Here is a 16529-nt window from a genome sequence, read left to right as displayed (position 1 = left end):
CAATAAGGATTATATAAAAGCTGATGACTCAAAAGTAACTTATAGCAAATTATGCTTAAGCATTATTTATACAAAGTTGGAGACTTTTATCAATCTTTTAATTTAAAAAACCAACCTTATGGCCAGTATTACATAGTAAGAAACAGCCTGTTCCATACCTATAGTTGGGGGGAGAAGGAATGGTATGACAGTTTTATTAAAGCAAATTATGAAACATTAGTAGTACAAATTCTCTAAACTGACACAATGCAATGTCATTATATTAAAGTTTTAGAAAAGCTCCAAAAGTTAACAAGCACCATATTACTCTTTATGGGATAATATTTTAAATATCAGTGTAGAAGACAATGTCCTTAGTACAATTTTAACAGAAAAAGTGAAGTATAGTATTTAGCATTTAGACATCATAGCCTAAGGCCATGTTTATAAAATATCACTGAAGTTCAACAAATTCCACATTCCGTCAGTCACATTGCTACTAATCCATGCAGGGTGAAACACCACATTAACAAACAACCGCATTCTCTTATTTTTCTGACTTCTCCATTCCTATGTAACCTATTTCTCCTAAATATCTCCTCTACTACTATTGCTTCAAAAATCACCTCTATATAGGGGAAATCCAAAATCTCCCTAAATCTTTTTTAGGATAAAATCTTTATCCTGAACTCATTCCACATTTCCAAATGTGTCTAATATATAGCCTACTAGTACCACAAACATGTATCAAATAGAAATTCTTCTAATTGGACCAGCTTCTTAACTTTGGCTAAACCTAACTACTGTACCCAGGTGCCTAGGAACTAGACCTCTCTCCTCTCCCTTCCAACACTGCAGTGCCGTGCACCTACCCGTGGCTTCCCTCTCTGTCCCTGTTCTCCTTAGTCCATGTCCTCAATACTGGGATGCCGTAATGGCCTCTGCCAAGTTCTCTTTGTCTCTCTCTTTCCTCATTTTGACCCAGGACTGACATATCACCTGACAGCCCCAGTCAATTCTGAACACTACCTCATAAACCTTCAGAAGTTTCCCACGGCCTATAAAGAAACAACTCAGCCTGAAATTCAGGGCTTCACAACATGGCCCCAATCCACCTCTTTAGTCTTATTTTTTGCCACTTCCCTGCCCTGATGTTCTCTAGCTTCTCTAAAAAAGTCTTTGATTTTCTTATTTGTATCTTTGTTCTCTCCACCTGACAATAGCACTCATTCTCAAAAGGTCTCATCACTAACATAATCTTTCGTGACTTTTTGTGTTATAATTATCATTATTTCAGCTTTTCAAGGCATATTTGTTCCTGTTCATCAATACATGTAATTAGTAGGTAGTTTATTTTTTTTTTTTTTTTTTTCCACAGGTATATGTGTTTAATAAGTTTATCCCATCAGTTCCTATTCACAGCACCCAATATTCCTTTGAAATACCAGACAGACGTGGCAGTGGCCAACAATAAATTTCAGACCTCTCAGAGTTCAAAAGTTTAGGTTCTCTGACCATTCTGTATTGCAGTGGCACTTGTCCAGAATTGGTACCTCCCCACACTTGGGGAACTTTAAATGTACCAGTGAAAAAAAGCTTTTTCCCCTTCAAGGGGAAGAAAGAAAATCACTCCTCAAAACCCAGCAGATCTGGTCAGGAGGTCTTTCCTCCTGTCCCATGTCTTCAGGCTCGTTTTTTATTTATTTATTTATTTTTTGCAGTGGAGCAAGAGACCAAAACCTAACCTGAGTTACAAGAAAGAAGACAGTGATGGCTATAAAGGGAGTGACGAGGAACAATTCCTTTACCTCCACATCCAATGTATGTGCTTCACAGAAAAAAAAAACAAAAATAACAAATCCACAAATTACAACAGCTAGATTTACAAAATCCATTCATCCAAGGGTGACGGAAGGCAGGAAGGGGAGGTAGGAGGGTAAATGGCACAGGGAGAAAAACGAAGTATTCAAATCAGTCCAGACACAGGGGCTGGCAACCACTAGAAAATAGCTGCAGAAAAACCTGTGGTCCTTTCAGACTCAATGGTGATGTTACAAATCCACATACTGGTGTCAGGAGATTCTGCCTTACGTGCACCAGAGACAAAAATTCCAATTCCTCGGAGGGAAGACAATATGCAGAGGGCCCTTAGCAGACTGTGAACAGGGAAAAGATCTGCCACAGCCTCCTTCCAATCCCACCCTCCCATTCAGATGGCAGGAGATTTAGTGGCCTGCAGCAGCCTTCAGTTTGGCAGGTGATGGATGTGGAGACGAGAACTTCTCTGCAGAGGTTGAGCTACTCAGAGCAGACTGCAGATAGACTGTCTTGTGGAAGAGTCTGTTGCTTAAGAAGACCACCAAGGAGAAGAGGCGCAACTGGAAAAGGTATGCTTTGCCAGGGGTCTTTGCTTCATTGGCGCTGATTATGAACAAAGGAAAGAAGATAGAGAAGAGGCAGCCACTGATAATATATGAGGACTGCATTGCTGTGAGAAAAGCCAGGGGCAAACCAAATCCAAAGTAGTAAGGCCAGTTCCTTTCTATATTTGACAACCGCTGGTGCATTTCAATTCCTTTATTGAACCAGCGATATTCGAAGCAATAAAGAGAGTAGAGAAGGGACATATGCAAGAGGCTAACCAGCTGACCAATGAGATGGATGGGAAAGAGACTCACAAACATCCCCTGGATGAGGAAAAGAGCCTGCAGCAAAAGGTTGAAGAGCATGTCAGCAATTATTTTGCTGACACTAGGGAATGGATGAGGCTTCCTCCCTGATACCTCAAATGCCAGATCAGCTATATCCTGAAACCAAATGGCATTGACAACTTTGCTAAGCACAAACAGGGGGAGCACCCAAAGAGCACTGAAAATTGACGTAAGGAAGAATTCCAGCCATGACCAAACATCTCCATGTAGTGATGGATCACCAATAATTTGTGCTGTTACTGACTGAAGCACAGGAATAAACACTCGATAAAACAAGAGGAGACTGAACCAGAATACTCCGCCATTCCAAGCACAGCACTGGAAAATTCTACTAACAATACGTGGTTCACTTTCTTGCTTCCGCTCTATGCTCTGGGCTCTCCGCTGGGCCAAAACACTACTTGCTCTTCTCCGCCGCTGCTCCTCTCTTTTTTGCTGGATTCGAGCATCTAGCTTTGAGATGGTACAAATGCCCCAGATGGAGTCTTTGATTCCCCTGCCAAGGTCCCAGAGAAAGGTTTTGACACTGTCAGCCATCTCTTCACCACCCAAACTACCAACTACATAGAGAAGAGAGACGCATTCCAAAATCTCTCATCATGAAGGACCGCCCAGGCAGGTTTGCGCGGCGACCCCCAGGCCTGGCTCGGTGGGGCCCGCGCCTACCCGGCAGCTCCGCCGCCCGGGCTCCGGACCCGGCCCGGCCCCTCGCCAGCCGCGGGCCCGCTCGGCTGCTCGGCAACCGGCCGCCCGCTCCCGCCGGGGCTGTCCCAGGGCCGGGCGGTAGTTTATTTTTAATGTCTAAAAGATTACTTTCAAATAAGTACAGTTATTGATGTAACAGACCAAGAGAGCAAGAAATTTAGTCAGAAGATGTGGGCAGGAGATCTGGCTCTGCCTTTGACTCAATGCTATGAGCTTAGGAGAGCCACTTAACCTTTCTGAGTATCCCTTTACTCATCCTAAAATGGAAGTTATCATCTTAGTACTCTCAGATATGGGGAGTTGGTTACAGACTACCATGTGCGAGTAATAAGAAGATGGTATTGGGGAAAAATACATCACATCTATCTGCTTCCTGTCAAAGGAGAAAATTCAGATAATGAGAAAGCACAGTGCCAAGAAAATAACAGTGAAAATTCCATAAAAATATGACTTTAAAATTATAGTGAGCAAGACTGGGGAGGAATAATATACTGAAAATTATGGTTTAAGTTACAGCTCTTCTCCATTTCTTCCTACCCACCCCCGATTACTCCTAAAAAGGCATGACTGTTCACTGATACTTTAAAACCAAAATTAAGTTCCTGGGATGGAAAAAGGTATTGGATTTTTATAATTTAGGTCTTCATAAGCCTTGTCAGTGTCTTTACATATGGCATGATATATTTTTATTTGAAGGAGATGAAGAAAAACACATGGTAAAAAAATGTATGTATCCATATTGGAGCTATCATGCTATTGATTTTTAACATGGATGAACTTCAAAAGCTTTTCGTCATTAAAAGCATCAAAGATTTGGAAAACAAACAACAAAACACCATTCTAGTCAGTTATTGGGTTTTTAGGTCTGGTTTTTAAACTCACGTATTTTTGGCTTGTCCATCCTGGAAGCACATTTGTCCCACTAATGCAGCAGACTGGTCCCCCAAACACTGAAAGGATAAAATTACAATTAAAAACACCAATTAAAACAGTATTATTAATTCCCTATTTAGAATAGCCATGGGATTTCATTTCCCTTTTTTATTTATCAAGGAATAAGTTATCTATGTTTCTTGTATTTTCTCCATGTGACCATTTTCTCATTTGTTAATATCCGTATAAGATACGAGATATAAGAAGGGAGAGTTAGAAAAAAAAATGCATCAATTTCTTCAAAAGGGTTTCAATGGCCCACACTACATCATAACAAGAATTAGCCAATTTTTCTGCTCCTGTTTCTTATAGTTTAGGAATTAGCTAAGATATAGAAGGAAAGCCAAAACATGGAAGGTCATTTGGGGGTGGGTGGCAGGGAGATGTTTGATGATGAAAACTTACCCCAGATATTGGCACACCTTCCAAAGCCCCGGCTTTCTAATAAAAAATTTAAAAAAAAAGGATTATGAATAATCACAAACTTTTGGCTTTATAACATAACTATAAAAGGAAAGAACACAAATAGCAAACATGCTCTGGCATGTGGGCAGACAAGACAAAGCAAGTGTTTCAACTAAATAAGTGGTACAGAGACAGATGCTAGAAGTATTCCTAGAATGACAAGAGACATGGCATTGTACAAATAACATGAGAACAGTGGACTCAAAGTCAGGAGAACTAGGCTCAACTTCTGGTTCAGCTATTGGTGGTAACCTACTAAGTATGCCACTGAAACCCATCTAAGCCTCAACTTGTTTATCTGTAAACTAGGAGCTGGGTTACAAAGATCACAAGTCCATTAGCACTTTGTTATTATTGCTATGATTAAGAAATGACTAACACGTCCTCTAAAATAAACATAATAGCTATCAATCTAGCATGTAATACATTTCTTTTGGAAGGCTCTATTTTACCAACTCTTCCTTCTACCTAAACTGCTCTTAAGAAACAAGAATGTTCAGGTATTGGATATTATTTGTTCATAGCAAACAATATTCTTCACATTTGGCTAAGCAAGAGTTATCTTATATTAGGAATAGTGGCTTTTAATTTGATCAAATATGACCAGTAAACTAGGAAGAAAAATAAGATATCAGTGTCTGATTGGGTACTTTACTAAACTTAAAATTTTAAACATACACAAACACAAGACAGCATTTACCGATATCATGTAAAAAAGGGGAAAGGAATATATGATCCTTGAAGTATATATGATGTTCTAGAAAGAACACCAAACAAAAAGCTTTGGAATGACTCCCCAGTCTGCCACTTGTGAGCAACTCTTCTGGCTTCTGGAAGCCTCAGGCTCTCTATCTGTTAAATTGAGGGTAAGAATAAAATCCACCTCACATGGCTATGATGAGAATGAAATAAGTGGGTATATGTGCATACCCTTTACAAAAGAAAAAAACTTGTAGATAGCTGGTATTTTTAAAAAAAAATTCTTTCATGCTTTCTGGTTAATGTAAGACCTGCTATTTTTATTTACTATAAATATTCTTTGAAAATGTGAACCTGAATTAAAAAAAGGCTTAAAATTGTATCAGTAGGAAACCATGATAGTTTCTTAGAATATTCATACAGAATACTAAAAAAATCTTTGCTTATACTTTTGAAATTTATCGCACTATCAGCAGGATCTACTACATGTTTTCAGGCTCATAAAGTGTTCCTTTTTCTTTTGGACCTCTGGAGGATTCCTGGGAGCATCCTCTGGTGAAGCATGCAGAAAAAGTGACAGTGCGTTTCCAACTAACTGGTCTGCATGGTTGGCCAAGATATCATTTAGACGTTTAGGACATTTAAAAATCGAATTTCTCTATTATGCTAAAGCCCAAAGCACATCACAGCTGTACTTTGTAATGGGGAACATCAGAATTTCTGATTCTAGGAAACTACTTTAGTTTTGTATTTTAGAAACATCACTCAGTCTTATAGAAAAGTCAAACACACGAGATTATGTTGTTGTTGTTTTTAATAATTAAAACCTGACTAGAGCTTATAGTCATTTGAAGTATCATGGAAATTCTAGATATACCTGTTAAGTGAATGGATTTATCCTTGTCAAAAATAAATGGAAATGCACTGTATCTTTTCCAAATGATTGGATAGCATAATTGGTGGACAACCTACTCACCAGGCTATGAGAGATTTTCTATAGTCAGCAAGGGGGAAAAAAGGGGACAGAAGCACAATATTTTAAATGCAAGAGAAAACTAGTCCAGTTAAATGTTTCTTCAACCATCCTCTGAAATTACTTAAGATTAGTTTCTTCCCCTGACCCAAGTTAGTTTCTTGAAAATTATAAAATTAACGAAGTCCTTTTATTGTAGTTAAGCAGTGACTATGCTTCCCTTAAAAAATTCCATTTTGCCTTAAAAAGCTTTATTAAATATGAAATATTTAAAAATTCTTGCTGAAGCTGTATTCAGAGCACTTAGTGTTCAACTCTATTACTACTACCTCTGTAAGTAGAGTTTCTAACATTTTTCATGCATTGTCTAAACAATATTTTTTGAAATTTATCTTATATTTATTCTTGTTTATACTTACAAGTATACTTAAATAAGTACACTAATACTTATATTATCATGAATTCCAGATTTTTGTGCTCAAATGCCAGCTCAATCCTCCTGGAAGTTTTTGATTCCTGATGTTTAATCAGGGATACTCAATGATGCTAAGCATACAAATCAGAAACAGACTCTTTGCTCTCAGTTTCTTTGCTGAAGTTCTTCTCAGGCTGACAAAGGATCTAATATGGCTTGGCCATTAAAAGAGATTCAACAGGAAAAAGTACCACTAAAATGTGAAGAGTCCCTCCTATAAATTAAAAACATCTGTCACAATTACTAAAGTTTTTTTGGATTATAAGAATAAACTGTCATAAACATCCTATGCAACTCTCTGTAGTTAATTCGATTACCCTATAAATACTTTAAAAACAATAATACTCAAAGACAATTAGTTTCTAAAATATATATTTCAATTGGTAAAAAGGACCAGATTTTTATTTCTCATAAAACTACCTCAAAAATACTAATTCTTATTTTACATACTACTAATATTGACAGAAAAGTCACAAATCTCATAAACTACAGAACATAATACATTTGACTTTTGAATTCTTAACAGTAAAGTTTTTTTTAAAAAAAATTAAAGAAAAAATAAGTGTTTTTGTTTAGTTTGGGTTTGTTTTTTACCATTAGGCCATAGATCTCAGAAGAACTCCGGACGTTTGGAAGAATCTCCATTGGAATTCCAAAAAATCTGAAAAATAAAAAGTTACCATTGTGTGTCTAATACTCTTTTAAAAAATATCTGGAATCATTTATGTGGTTGAAAGTCAAAAAATGTAAACAAAAATTAGAAAATGGATGTATATGAGTACAGAGATAAATCGTAATGAATAAATAAGCAAACAGAACAGAGTTGTATGGTTAGATATTTAACATTCTAACTTCATACAAACAAATCAACAAAAATTAAAAAGCTCCTAGAAACTGAAGTACTTTTCTTAAAGGAATCTAAACTCTCTTGAAGAATAATAAAAACAATTAATTAATTTGGCCTGTTTATCATATACGCAATAATTGTCTCCTACAAAAACACACAATATAGACTAGTATGCTGTAGTTGAAATATCAACAATTAACTGTTGGTACTCCACTATCTGAAAATAGTAAGATTTTGGTTGTAAAAAGGCAGCATATTTGGAAAACTATACTTATGGCAAAACACAACTCACTCGCAGAGCTCTTTATCCCATTCCAAAGAATGAATATTGAAAAGCATCGTCCTACTTGCATTTGTTACATCCGTACAATGGACACCTCCATTGATTCCTCCTGTCAAACTCTAGATGGAATAAAAAGGACATGCAAAATTTTTACTTCTTTGCAATTTAATTTACATTTTATTAAGGTTCATAGCTAGCAGCAGTTCATATAGAGCAGGAGAATGAAAGATTTCAATTATTTAATTTCTAGCTTTCAGCAATGTGCACTAGATCTATAAGGTGAGCCACCTACATACCTACCTGCATCCCTACATTAAAAAGGTATAAAGAAATGGGTAAAATTAATTTTAACAATGCTATATTTTATGTAAACCAATATTTCCAAAATTTCATCATTTCAACTATGTAATAGATATAAAAAATTATTGAGACATTTTACCTTTTCCTTAATACTAAGTCTTTGAAATCCAGTATGTATTTTATACCTACAGTACATTAGACTAGCCTTGTTTCAAGTGCTCAATAGCTTCATGTGACTAGTAGCTACTTTATTATAGCAGTTTCAGATAACTGATGGTTAAATTAAAAGAAGTTTTGTTTTCATCCTCTTATCTTTGGAAAATGCACAGGGTCTTATTAAATTCGGCAAGGTGAAATAAATGGAAACATCTTCTTAGGGATCTGACAGGATCCTGTTGTGTTGTTTGTTTTTAAATAAAAATTCTCATTGGACTGTGTTGGCTGTGACTGCACTGACCCAAACATACATATATCCTGAAAGCAGAGTTTTAAACTCTTGAATGTTAACACCCTTGTGCCTGAACTGGAAGCACTGCTGTTTTCCTTTATGTAGAAGTAATAAGAGGTTTTTTTTTTTTTTAAAAAAAAAAAGAACACAGGTGGATAAACAACATCACTTCAGATACTCCCAAAATGTGCTCCCTCAAAGTCTCGTGCAGCTCACACTTTCCACACCCTCCCTGACTCTGGTACCAGGCAGCTGTCAGAGCTACTCATGCAACTATAACTGAAACATGTGAAGACCGCAGGCCATGAGCACAATCACAACCTGCTCTGGCCAAACACAGGGGAGGGTAAAGAAGGTGCTTCTTTTTGATAGTGCTTCTGAAAGATCTGCTCTGGGGATCCAGCAAATGAGAATAGGGACATTACTCTTTTGAAGCTCCTTTGAATGTTGAGAAAGATACAGCATACAAATGAGATTATATGTCTGGGGTTTGCTTTAAAATTATCTGTGGGGAGAATGAGTATGTGAGTGTAGTTAAAACAAGATTGGCCATATGTTGATGATTGCTATAGCTACTCACTACTGTAGAGGTTCATTACATTACTCCCTCTTCTTTTGGGTATATTTGAAAATGTCCACCATCAAAATCCCAGAGAATAAGAGAGAGAGATAGAGAGAACCACAGAACATGCACTTTTAAGATATATCTGAGAAATGTCTGAAGTGTTAGTTTCTACTCAGCCATGATTCAGTTCAGGCAAAAAGAGTACATAATAGAAATTTCCACTGTGATTTAGGTTTATAGTGTGGCTTGATTATACAAGAGACAGCTGTGTAATGTTGGAAGTGAATGATAAAGATATTCTTAGGTATCTTAGGTGTTTTATCATGTTATTTATTCTAAGAAATGGCAGTCTAAAAAAAATTTCTGCAACAATTCTCCACACAACAATTAAACGTACCCAAATAAGCCATGAATCAATGGTCCCAAAAAGAGCTCTGTCTTCTTCAACAGCCTTTTGAACTGTTCTCACATTGTCAAGGAGCCAACGAAGTTTCACTGCACTGAAGTAAGTGCTAAGTGGAAGGCCCGTCTTAGACTAAAACAATGAAATTTAGTTAGCCTGTCAGATTTAGAACAGTTTAAAATAAAACCACCAAACCCCAAACCTCAACAAATCACAAAACATTCAGTGGCCCTAAAGGCAATCATGCTGTATTATGGATAAAAATACTTATCTTATGGTCCAGGAAAGCATGCTGATGAACAAAGATCAGGTTGCTACGTTTACAGTTCAAAGATCATCCACATAGCAAGGTAAAGAGAAAATTAAATGACATAATGCCCTGTAACCTAGACAGTGAAAACCTTGCTGTTAACTTTTGTGATAAAGTAAATATTACACATATAACCTAGTCTAAAACCTTGCTTTTGATTTTATATTCCAGAAAAAGTAATATTTAAACTACTGAAAATCAGAGTTACTCAAATCATAAACTAATGAACATAATCAGAAAATTTTATGTTTTAAAACACATAAGATTTAACAACCACCTATATATATATATATATTTAAATAACATAAGTGATATCAAATGACTGGGGACTAAAGTAGACCTCAGAGACACACCAGATGAAAGTAACAGAGTTGATCTATGTAAGAAAGCTGTTGCCTAAATTCAGTGAATACAATGAACAGAGGGAGGGTGGACTGAATAAACCTTAAAGGGTAAAAAATGGAACACATATGAACTTTTCAATCTTTCCTGAGAATGGATAAGGCCCACCTCTTATCAGTATAATGTACTAAAAAATAATGAATTAATAAAGGCTGATTAAAGCTAATACTGGCTAAGAAAATAATACTGGCCAAGAAGATATGAACATAAAGACAATGCAACTATCTTTCTCTTCCCCTGACCGTATTCTCCTTATTTATCACCTAACTACAGAAAATTATATTCTTTTTCCTCATCTTATATGGGTATGCTTTCTTAGAAAACTCGAACCAAAGGATTTAACACATTAATGGAACCTATAAGTTAAGAATTTAAGTGTAGGTTTTCTGGCTTTCTAGGAAAAAAGAACCAATGCTTAGAAATGATGAAAGGGAATAATTTATGAGAATATTCTCATTTGATTTAAAGGATCAAGGGTCTTCCCACAAGATGATCTAGGAGGATCCCACAAAGGCAATAGTGGGGTAGTAAATGATTTGTTTCCATGATTTGGGTAGAAAGTGTAAAAGTGGTCTAAAATGGCATCAGAGACAAAAATATGCACTCTTACAGCAGAGTGTAGCTAGAGATGGGAGTGGAGAGAGAGCAGAGTGACAAAGAGAGCAGAACAGGAAATAGGGAAGTGTTTATTCAGGACCAGCCTGACATTATTTGGGGCTGGGAAGGGTAGGGAAAGGTTGGTTTGACTGCTGCAATTAATGGATTTTGAACACTAGTTTCAGAAACAAGAGCCAAAGAAAATGTCATAAAAGTACTACTGACAAACAAAAAGGGGGATAAACCAAAACACAGAATAAGGGAACTTCCTTTTGGACACTAGAAGATTTTGACCTTGACCTTGACCTTGCTAACAAAATTGCCTTGACTATTTCAAAAATTCTCACACCCTTCATTTATCTGAAGAGATATAAGAACTGAAATTAGACCATTTTCATTAACCTTCTTCATTTGAAGAAAGTGGAAGAGGAGTTCAATAAAGGGCTAGTGCTTCTTCTACTTTCTCTTTCCCTGAATCCAGATGCCTAAAAACTCAAAAGCACAAAGCACTTTCTCTAGTGAGCAGTAGAAAAGAATAGGGATGGATTTGGAAAGCATGACTGAATTACCCAAAGACCCCCTTTGGGGAGTATGGCTTAAACCACTGGGACACATTATGATCCCCTCCAGCCTATTACCCTTTGATTATTGCTCTCATCCCTCAAAGGGCAGAAAGACAGAACGGTAAAGACTTGAGTTGGTCTCAATTATCTGTGGAGGAATATTCTATAAATTGAATCAAATAGCTATTATACAATAAAATGTAAGGCCCAAATACACCTTCTGGTGATGTCTGTAAACTTTTTTTTTAAAAAGCATTCTTATAGTATATTTTTGAAGACATCTCTTACCTTGACAAAGTTATTATTTCCTGGAATTCTTTTACTAAGAGTCTCAACGGTAGACTGGGTTCTTAGATCAAGCCACACTACAAATCAAAACATAATGATATATATGAAAAAACTTAATAATAAAATCAGAACTTAATGAAATCACCATCAAGGACAGGAGACTGATTAGTTTTCATAAGCAATTAAAATGCTAAAGCTTTCAAAAGACAGAAATTAGAACATTAGAAATGAATGGGCATATTGTTAGAAGAATAAATTTATAAGGGAGAATTTAAAGATTTTATGCAAAATTACAGGCCAAGTTAGGAGAATAATACAAACCTTAGGGCACTTATTCTGTATCCTTTTCAAAGAAAAAGTTTAAGAAAAAATGGTTAGGGTATGGATTTTCTAAACATACCAGTGGAGAATGAACAGCTTAGGATCACTGTACTATGTGTAAAGAGCCTATCTTAGAAAAATTGGGAGCAATTTTTGACAAAGACAATGCAGACAACCAGATACTATTATTGAGGGCAAAAAAACAAGATTCAGTCTTTCATGTATGCAGTGCTTATTTACATTAAAAAATTTCAAATATGCTAGAGCTCTGAATTATAAAAGGAATTATTTAAACGTCACCATTCTTTCTCCATACTGGATTGTAAAACAATCTCAATTTTAACAGATCAACATTAGTTTTTACTAAATAACTACTGTTCACTTTCTGGTCCTGGTGTAGAGAGTATTTCTGTTTTGCTTCATGACAGAAGGCTTGAGAAAGCGAAGGCATTAAATAGTACAGAAAGCAATTGTAAAAGGTAACTGATAGGATCATCCTGAGCTTTATTTGTTGGATTTAAGGTTTCTACTTAACTTTTATTCTTTTTAATCTATTTGTGATCATTTGATATTTTTAGGACACTGAGTGTGCTCAGATGCCTCCTGAAAAGACTCAGGCCTGTAGTCTATTTAAAGGACTCTAAGGAATATAACACAAGCTTGCCCACTACACATGTGAATGCTGGCAGTTATTGTCTCATTTGGTTCATTCTTAACTATAATATTCTTCTATCTTCTCTTAATTTAAAAACCAGTTATTTCTTATAGCGAATTTTAATCAATTCTCTCTAATTATTTAAACTGTCATTTCCCTTGAGGACTGTCTGTGCTTGAATTTGAAAGTGGCTACTTCCCATGAGATTTAAATCTGGGACTTCAGGACACTCTACTGGCTTTATAGGTGTGAAAAGCAGCAAGAAAAGTCTTATCACAACAAAGGAAATAGGAAAAAGAGGAGGAGCATAAAAACATATGTCCTATAGATGATGTCTGCATTTGCATCCATTCCTCCTGCTTCTGGGAAGAGTATCTCAAATTCTCTTTAGAAAATCACCCCTCCTTCATTCTCAGCCATGTGGTTTGCTGGAGATTTGACCCAACCTCCAGCCCTAGTATGGGGTCCTGACCATAGAGATCGGTTCAGGAGAGAGCAGAGCTTGGCAATGTGGGGCTTGAACCGGCTTCCTTCATAAGGGAGAACCGAATCTGCCACATCTGAATCTAGAGCCATCCCAGAAAAGACAAAGTTGAGGGAGAGCCAGATGATGCCCTCTGAACCTGGAACCAAACAACACTTGAACTGAGCTACCCTTGGATCACTGGCACCATTCAGTTGTGGTTGAGTTTTCCATTACCTGCAATTGAAAGCACTGTGATTTGGCAAGATCTCCTCTCCCATGTCCAGGGAACAAAGAACCCCAGGAGGTGTTAATGGCTTAAGGAGTAACTGGAAAAAGTAGAGGAATGAGAGAGAAAAGTCTCTTATTCCTGCGATGGAATTAACTAGCACATCTCAATCTCCCTCTAACTACAGAGGGTTATATCTTTACAATCAATTTAGTGAGGTTCAATTACCTGCTTAAAAATGAAACAGAATGTATTCAAACAGAAAATGTCAGAATTTACTGGATTCAGTAAGTATTGATTTGTGAAACTTTTGTTTAAGTTATGTGGGTGTCCTGAATCATGATGTAAAATATATTTCTTAAAATTACATTTGAAAGTCTCTGTCTAGACTTTATGTTTAATGTCTTAAGACTTCCAGACTAGTGTTTTTCCACATTTCAATGAATAGAACAATCATTAAGGAGCTTAAAGATGGACCCCATCCCCAGAAATTCCGGGATAGTAGGTCTGGGGATGGGACCCAGAAATTTGCCCTTTAAATAGGTGCCCCACTTTCAGAAACACTACTAGTCACCAGGGCAGTGGCTGTTACCCAGAAAGCATACCAGAACCACCTGAAAAACTCTGAAACCAGGCCTTTCCCTTCCAGGATTCTGACTGTAGCTCTAGGCAGGGCCTGAGCCACTATACTTTTGTTAAAAGTATCCCGGGTTATTCAGTATTATACTAAAGGTTGAGAACCTCTTTTCTAGTGCATGTTCTTTAGGATACTAGTTTTGTTCCAATCAATCATTTAAAAATAAGGACCCCTTAGGTAACTGGGCTCTTTACCCGTCACTTGAAAGCTTGCAATTATGACTGACAATAGTAGTATCCACAGAGCTAACCCTTCACCAAAAAGAATCAAAACACTGAATGTGAAATGAGACCCAAGTTCTACATTTGGCTTTGCCACCAACAAGCTATGCAGCTTAAGCAGGTCATTTTACCACTCTTGGACTAGATTTTCTAAATGAAAAATAAGGAGCTTGGACTAGATGACATCTAAATTCCCTCTCCTTCCATTATTCCATGGTCAAAGAAGGCTGTCATAATAGTTACTTCGTTTTTATAGCCAGATTTTAAGGCAATTAAAATATAGGGAATGAATTAGTATAACTGCCCAAGGGGAAAATGTCAGTGGCTGGTACATTTACCAAACAATTGATAAATGCTTAAAATTAATTGAATTAAAAACAAAAAAAAAATTAGAAAACTCATTAAAGGAGGTAAGATGGTAGAATTAGATTTGTATAATAAGAGACCAAAAGCTGAAGAGAAGACCCCAAGCTGGAAGACTAAACTGCTTGTGTAGGTAATTTCTGAGAGTAATCAAAAGACGTGACAGGTCCTGATTCAGCATCAGTGGTCAATTTTTCCCAGCGTCTCTGAGTTGGAAGACTGAGAAGTGAGCAATAGTCAGAGCACCAATACCTGAGGAAGTACCAGCAGCTGGAACTGAAGAGCCAGAGCGAACAACGGCAACTGGAGCAGAAGGGTCAGGAGAAACTAGAGCAGCTAGAGCATTAGGAGAAATAATGGCATTTCAAGCAAGAGATGGCCAGATTCAAGGTCTATGTTGTCTTGTTCACCACTTAGGAAATGGCTGATCACTTGGGCAAGTTCTTCAGAATGGAACGAATTAAGGTAGTTTTCCACATGTGAGGGTTGAAAAAGAAAAGCAGGAGTCATGGGGTAGAAGGGGGACCAAGGAAGTTCAGACTGAGACTCTGATTCAATAGCATTTCTATTTGGATAAAGATCAGGTAACTACTTGCTTCTTTTTCAGGATGACTCTTCCCTACATGGTGACTTCTATGTGTTCTAGTTAAAAGAGTAGCTCACTTGGTTATCAACTGTTCACCCAACCACTACATTTGAATAAAGGGTGTTGTACTGTGGGAGCACATTCCTAGAGTTATATAACTATGTTAGAAAGGAGTGCTAAGGAGCATGCCACACTCTGTTGTGGTCATTTGCAATAAGACATGAAAGGGCTGCTTTGGGAAGGCGCAACGCTAAGAAAGCACTTCTTTAGTAGGGTGACAGGACGTAAAGGCTACCTACACACACAGACACACACAGAGAGAGCATGCTTAGAGGGACCAGGACTAAGTTCCAAAGAGATTAGCTAAAAAAAAAAAAGGTAAATGGATGCTATGGAGTCTAGAACACTTATAGCTGTCTCTAGAAGACATGACCCTTATCTAAACCAAGTAAATTGTATTTAAATGGTACAGACAGTCAAAAAAATAGGTTAAAAGAAAACAACTTGGATATGATATGAAACTTCCATTTGTAGAAAATAAAGTCACATCTAAACTATGTCTGGCAGATTTAGTTTATTTTGGGGAAAATAAGTTTTAAGAGTGAAGAGAAATGCCATAGCCTCAATCCCCGTGGACCAGGATTAATTTAGTGGTGTAGTAATGGTATGGAAGAAGAAATTATTTTTAGAATAACAAAATCTCACAAATTTGCATAATTTTTGATAGTCATAATAAGGAAAAAGTATCTAAGAAATGAAGTTTTAAAACACTAGAGATAATCTAAATTATTTCCAGTTGATTTAGAAACTGAAGGCAAATAATAAATCTCCTCTGAGATGGTCCGTTATGAGGAGTTTGTGAAGTGACAGGAAGTGAGATGAAGTGAAGCTCCAAATTATGGAACGTACCCTAAGTAAGGACTGCTAACAGTTATACAAAGTGTTACTGGGCTGTATTCCCCACTAGAGACATAATAATAGCAAAACAGATCTAATCACTATATGTTACCACTTGCTAAAAGTTAATCTATCAATTAAGCAGGCTGGGCAAGATGTCATTTGCAAGAAGGAAAAGATAGTATGATTGCTACTCACCTGATGACATTTT

At 36.7% G+C, this 16529-nt stretch overlaps 2 protein-coding genes across 5 annotated transcripts in view; both read right to left on the bottom strand.

The window, feature by feature from the left end:
* The window catches only part of LOC119523529 (glycerol kinase), a 74637-nt gene that overhangs the window by 20556 nt on the left and 37552 nt on the right, over positions 1-16529 (bottom strand). For 3 of the 4 annotated variants that reach the window (XM_037822332.1, XM_037822334.1, XM_037822336.1), the window contains 8 exons: positions 11947-12023; positions 9781-9918; positions 8080-8189; positions 7535-7601; positions 6469-6486; positions 4734-4769; positions 4278-4345; positions 116-158 (listed from right to left, as the gene is read on the bottom strand). In XM_037822332.1, the coding sequence (XP_037678260.1) occupies positions 116-158; positions 4278-4345; positions 4734-4769; positions 6469-6486; positions 7535-7601; positions 8080-8189; positions 9781-9918; positions 11947-12023 (557 nt within the window). The remainder of the gene's footprint in view (positions 1-115; positions 159-4277; positions 4346-4733; positions 4770-6468; positions 6487-7534; positions 7602-8079; positions 8190-9780; positions 9919-11946; positions 12024-16529) is intronic. The other variant, XM_037822333.1, reaches the window with a different exon arrangement.
* Positions 1315-4271, bottom strand: LOC119523530 (etoposide-induced protein 2.4 homolog). The gene has a single exon (XM_037822337.1). It carries the CDS (start codon positions 3225-3227, stop codon positions 2205-2207), a length of 1023 nt encoding a protein of 340 aa, XP_037678265.1. The 5' UTR covers positions 3228-4271; the 3' UTR covers positions 1315-2204.

The sequence above is a fragment of the Choloepus didactylus genome, chromosome X (genome assembly GCF_015220235.1).
Source record: "Choloepus didactylus isolate mChoDid1 chromosome X, mChoDid1.pri, whole genome shotgun sequence".
NCBI classification, from domain to species: Eukaryota; Metazoa; Chordata; class Mammalia; order Pilosa; family Megalonychidae; genus Choloepus; species Choloepus didactylus.
Note: the sequence above shows the minus strand (reverse complement) of the source record. Positions and strands in the feature narration are given on the sequence as shown.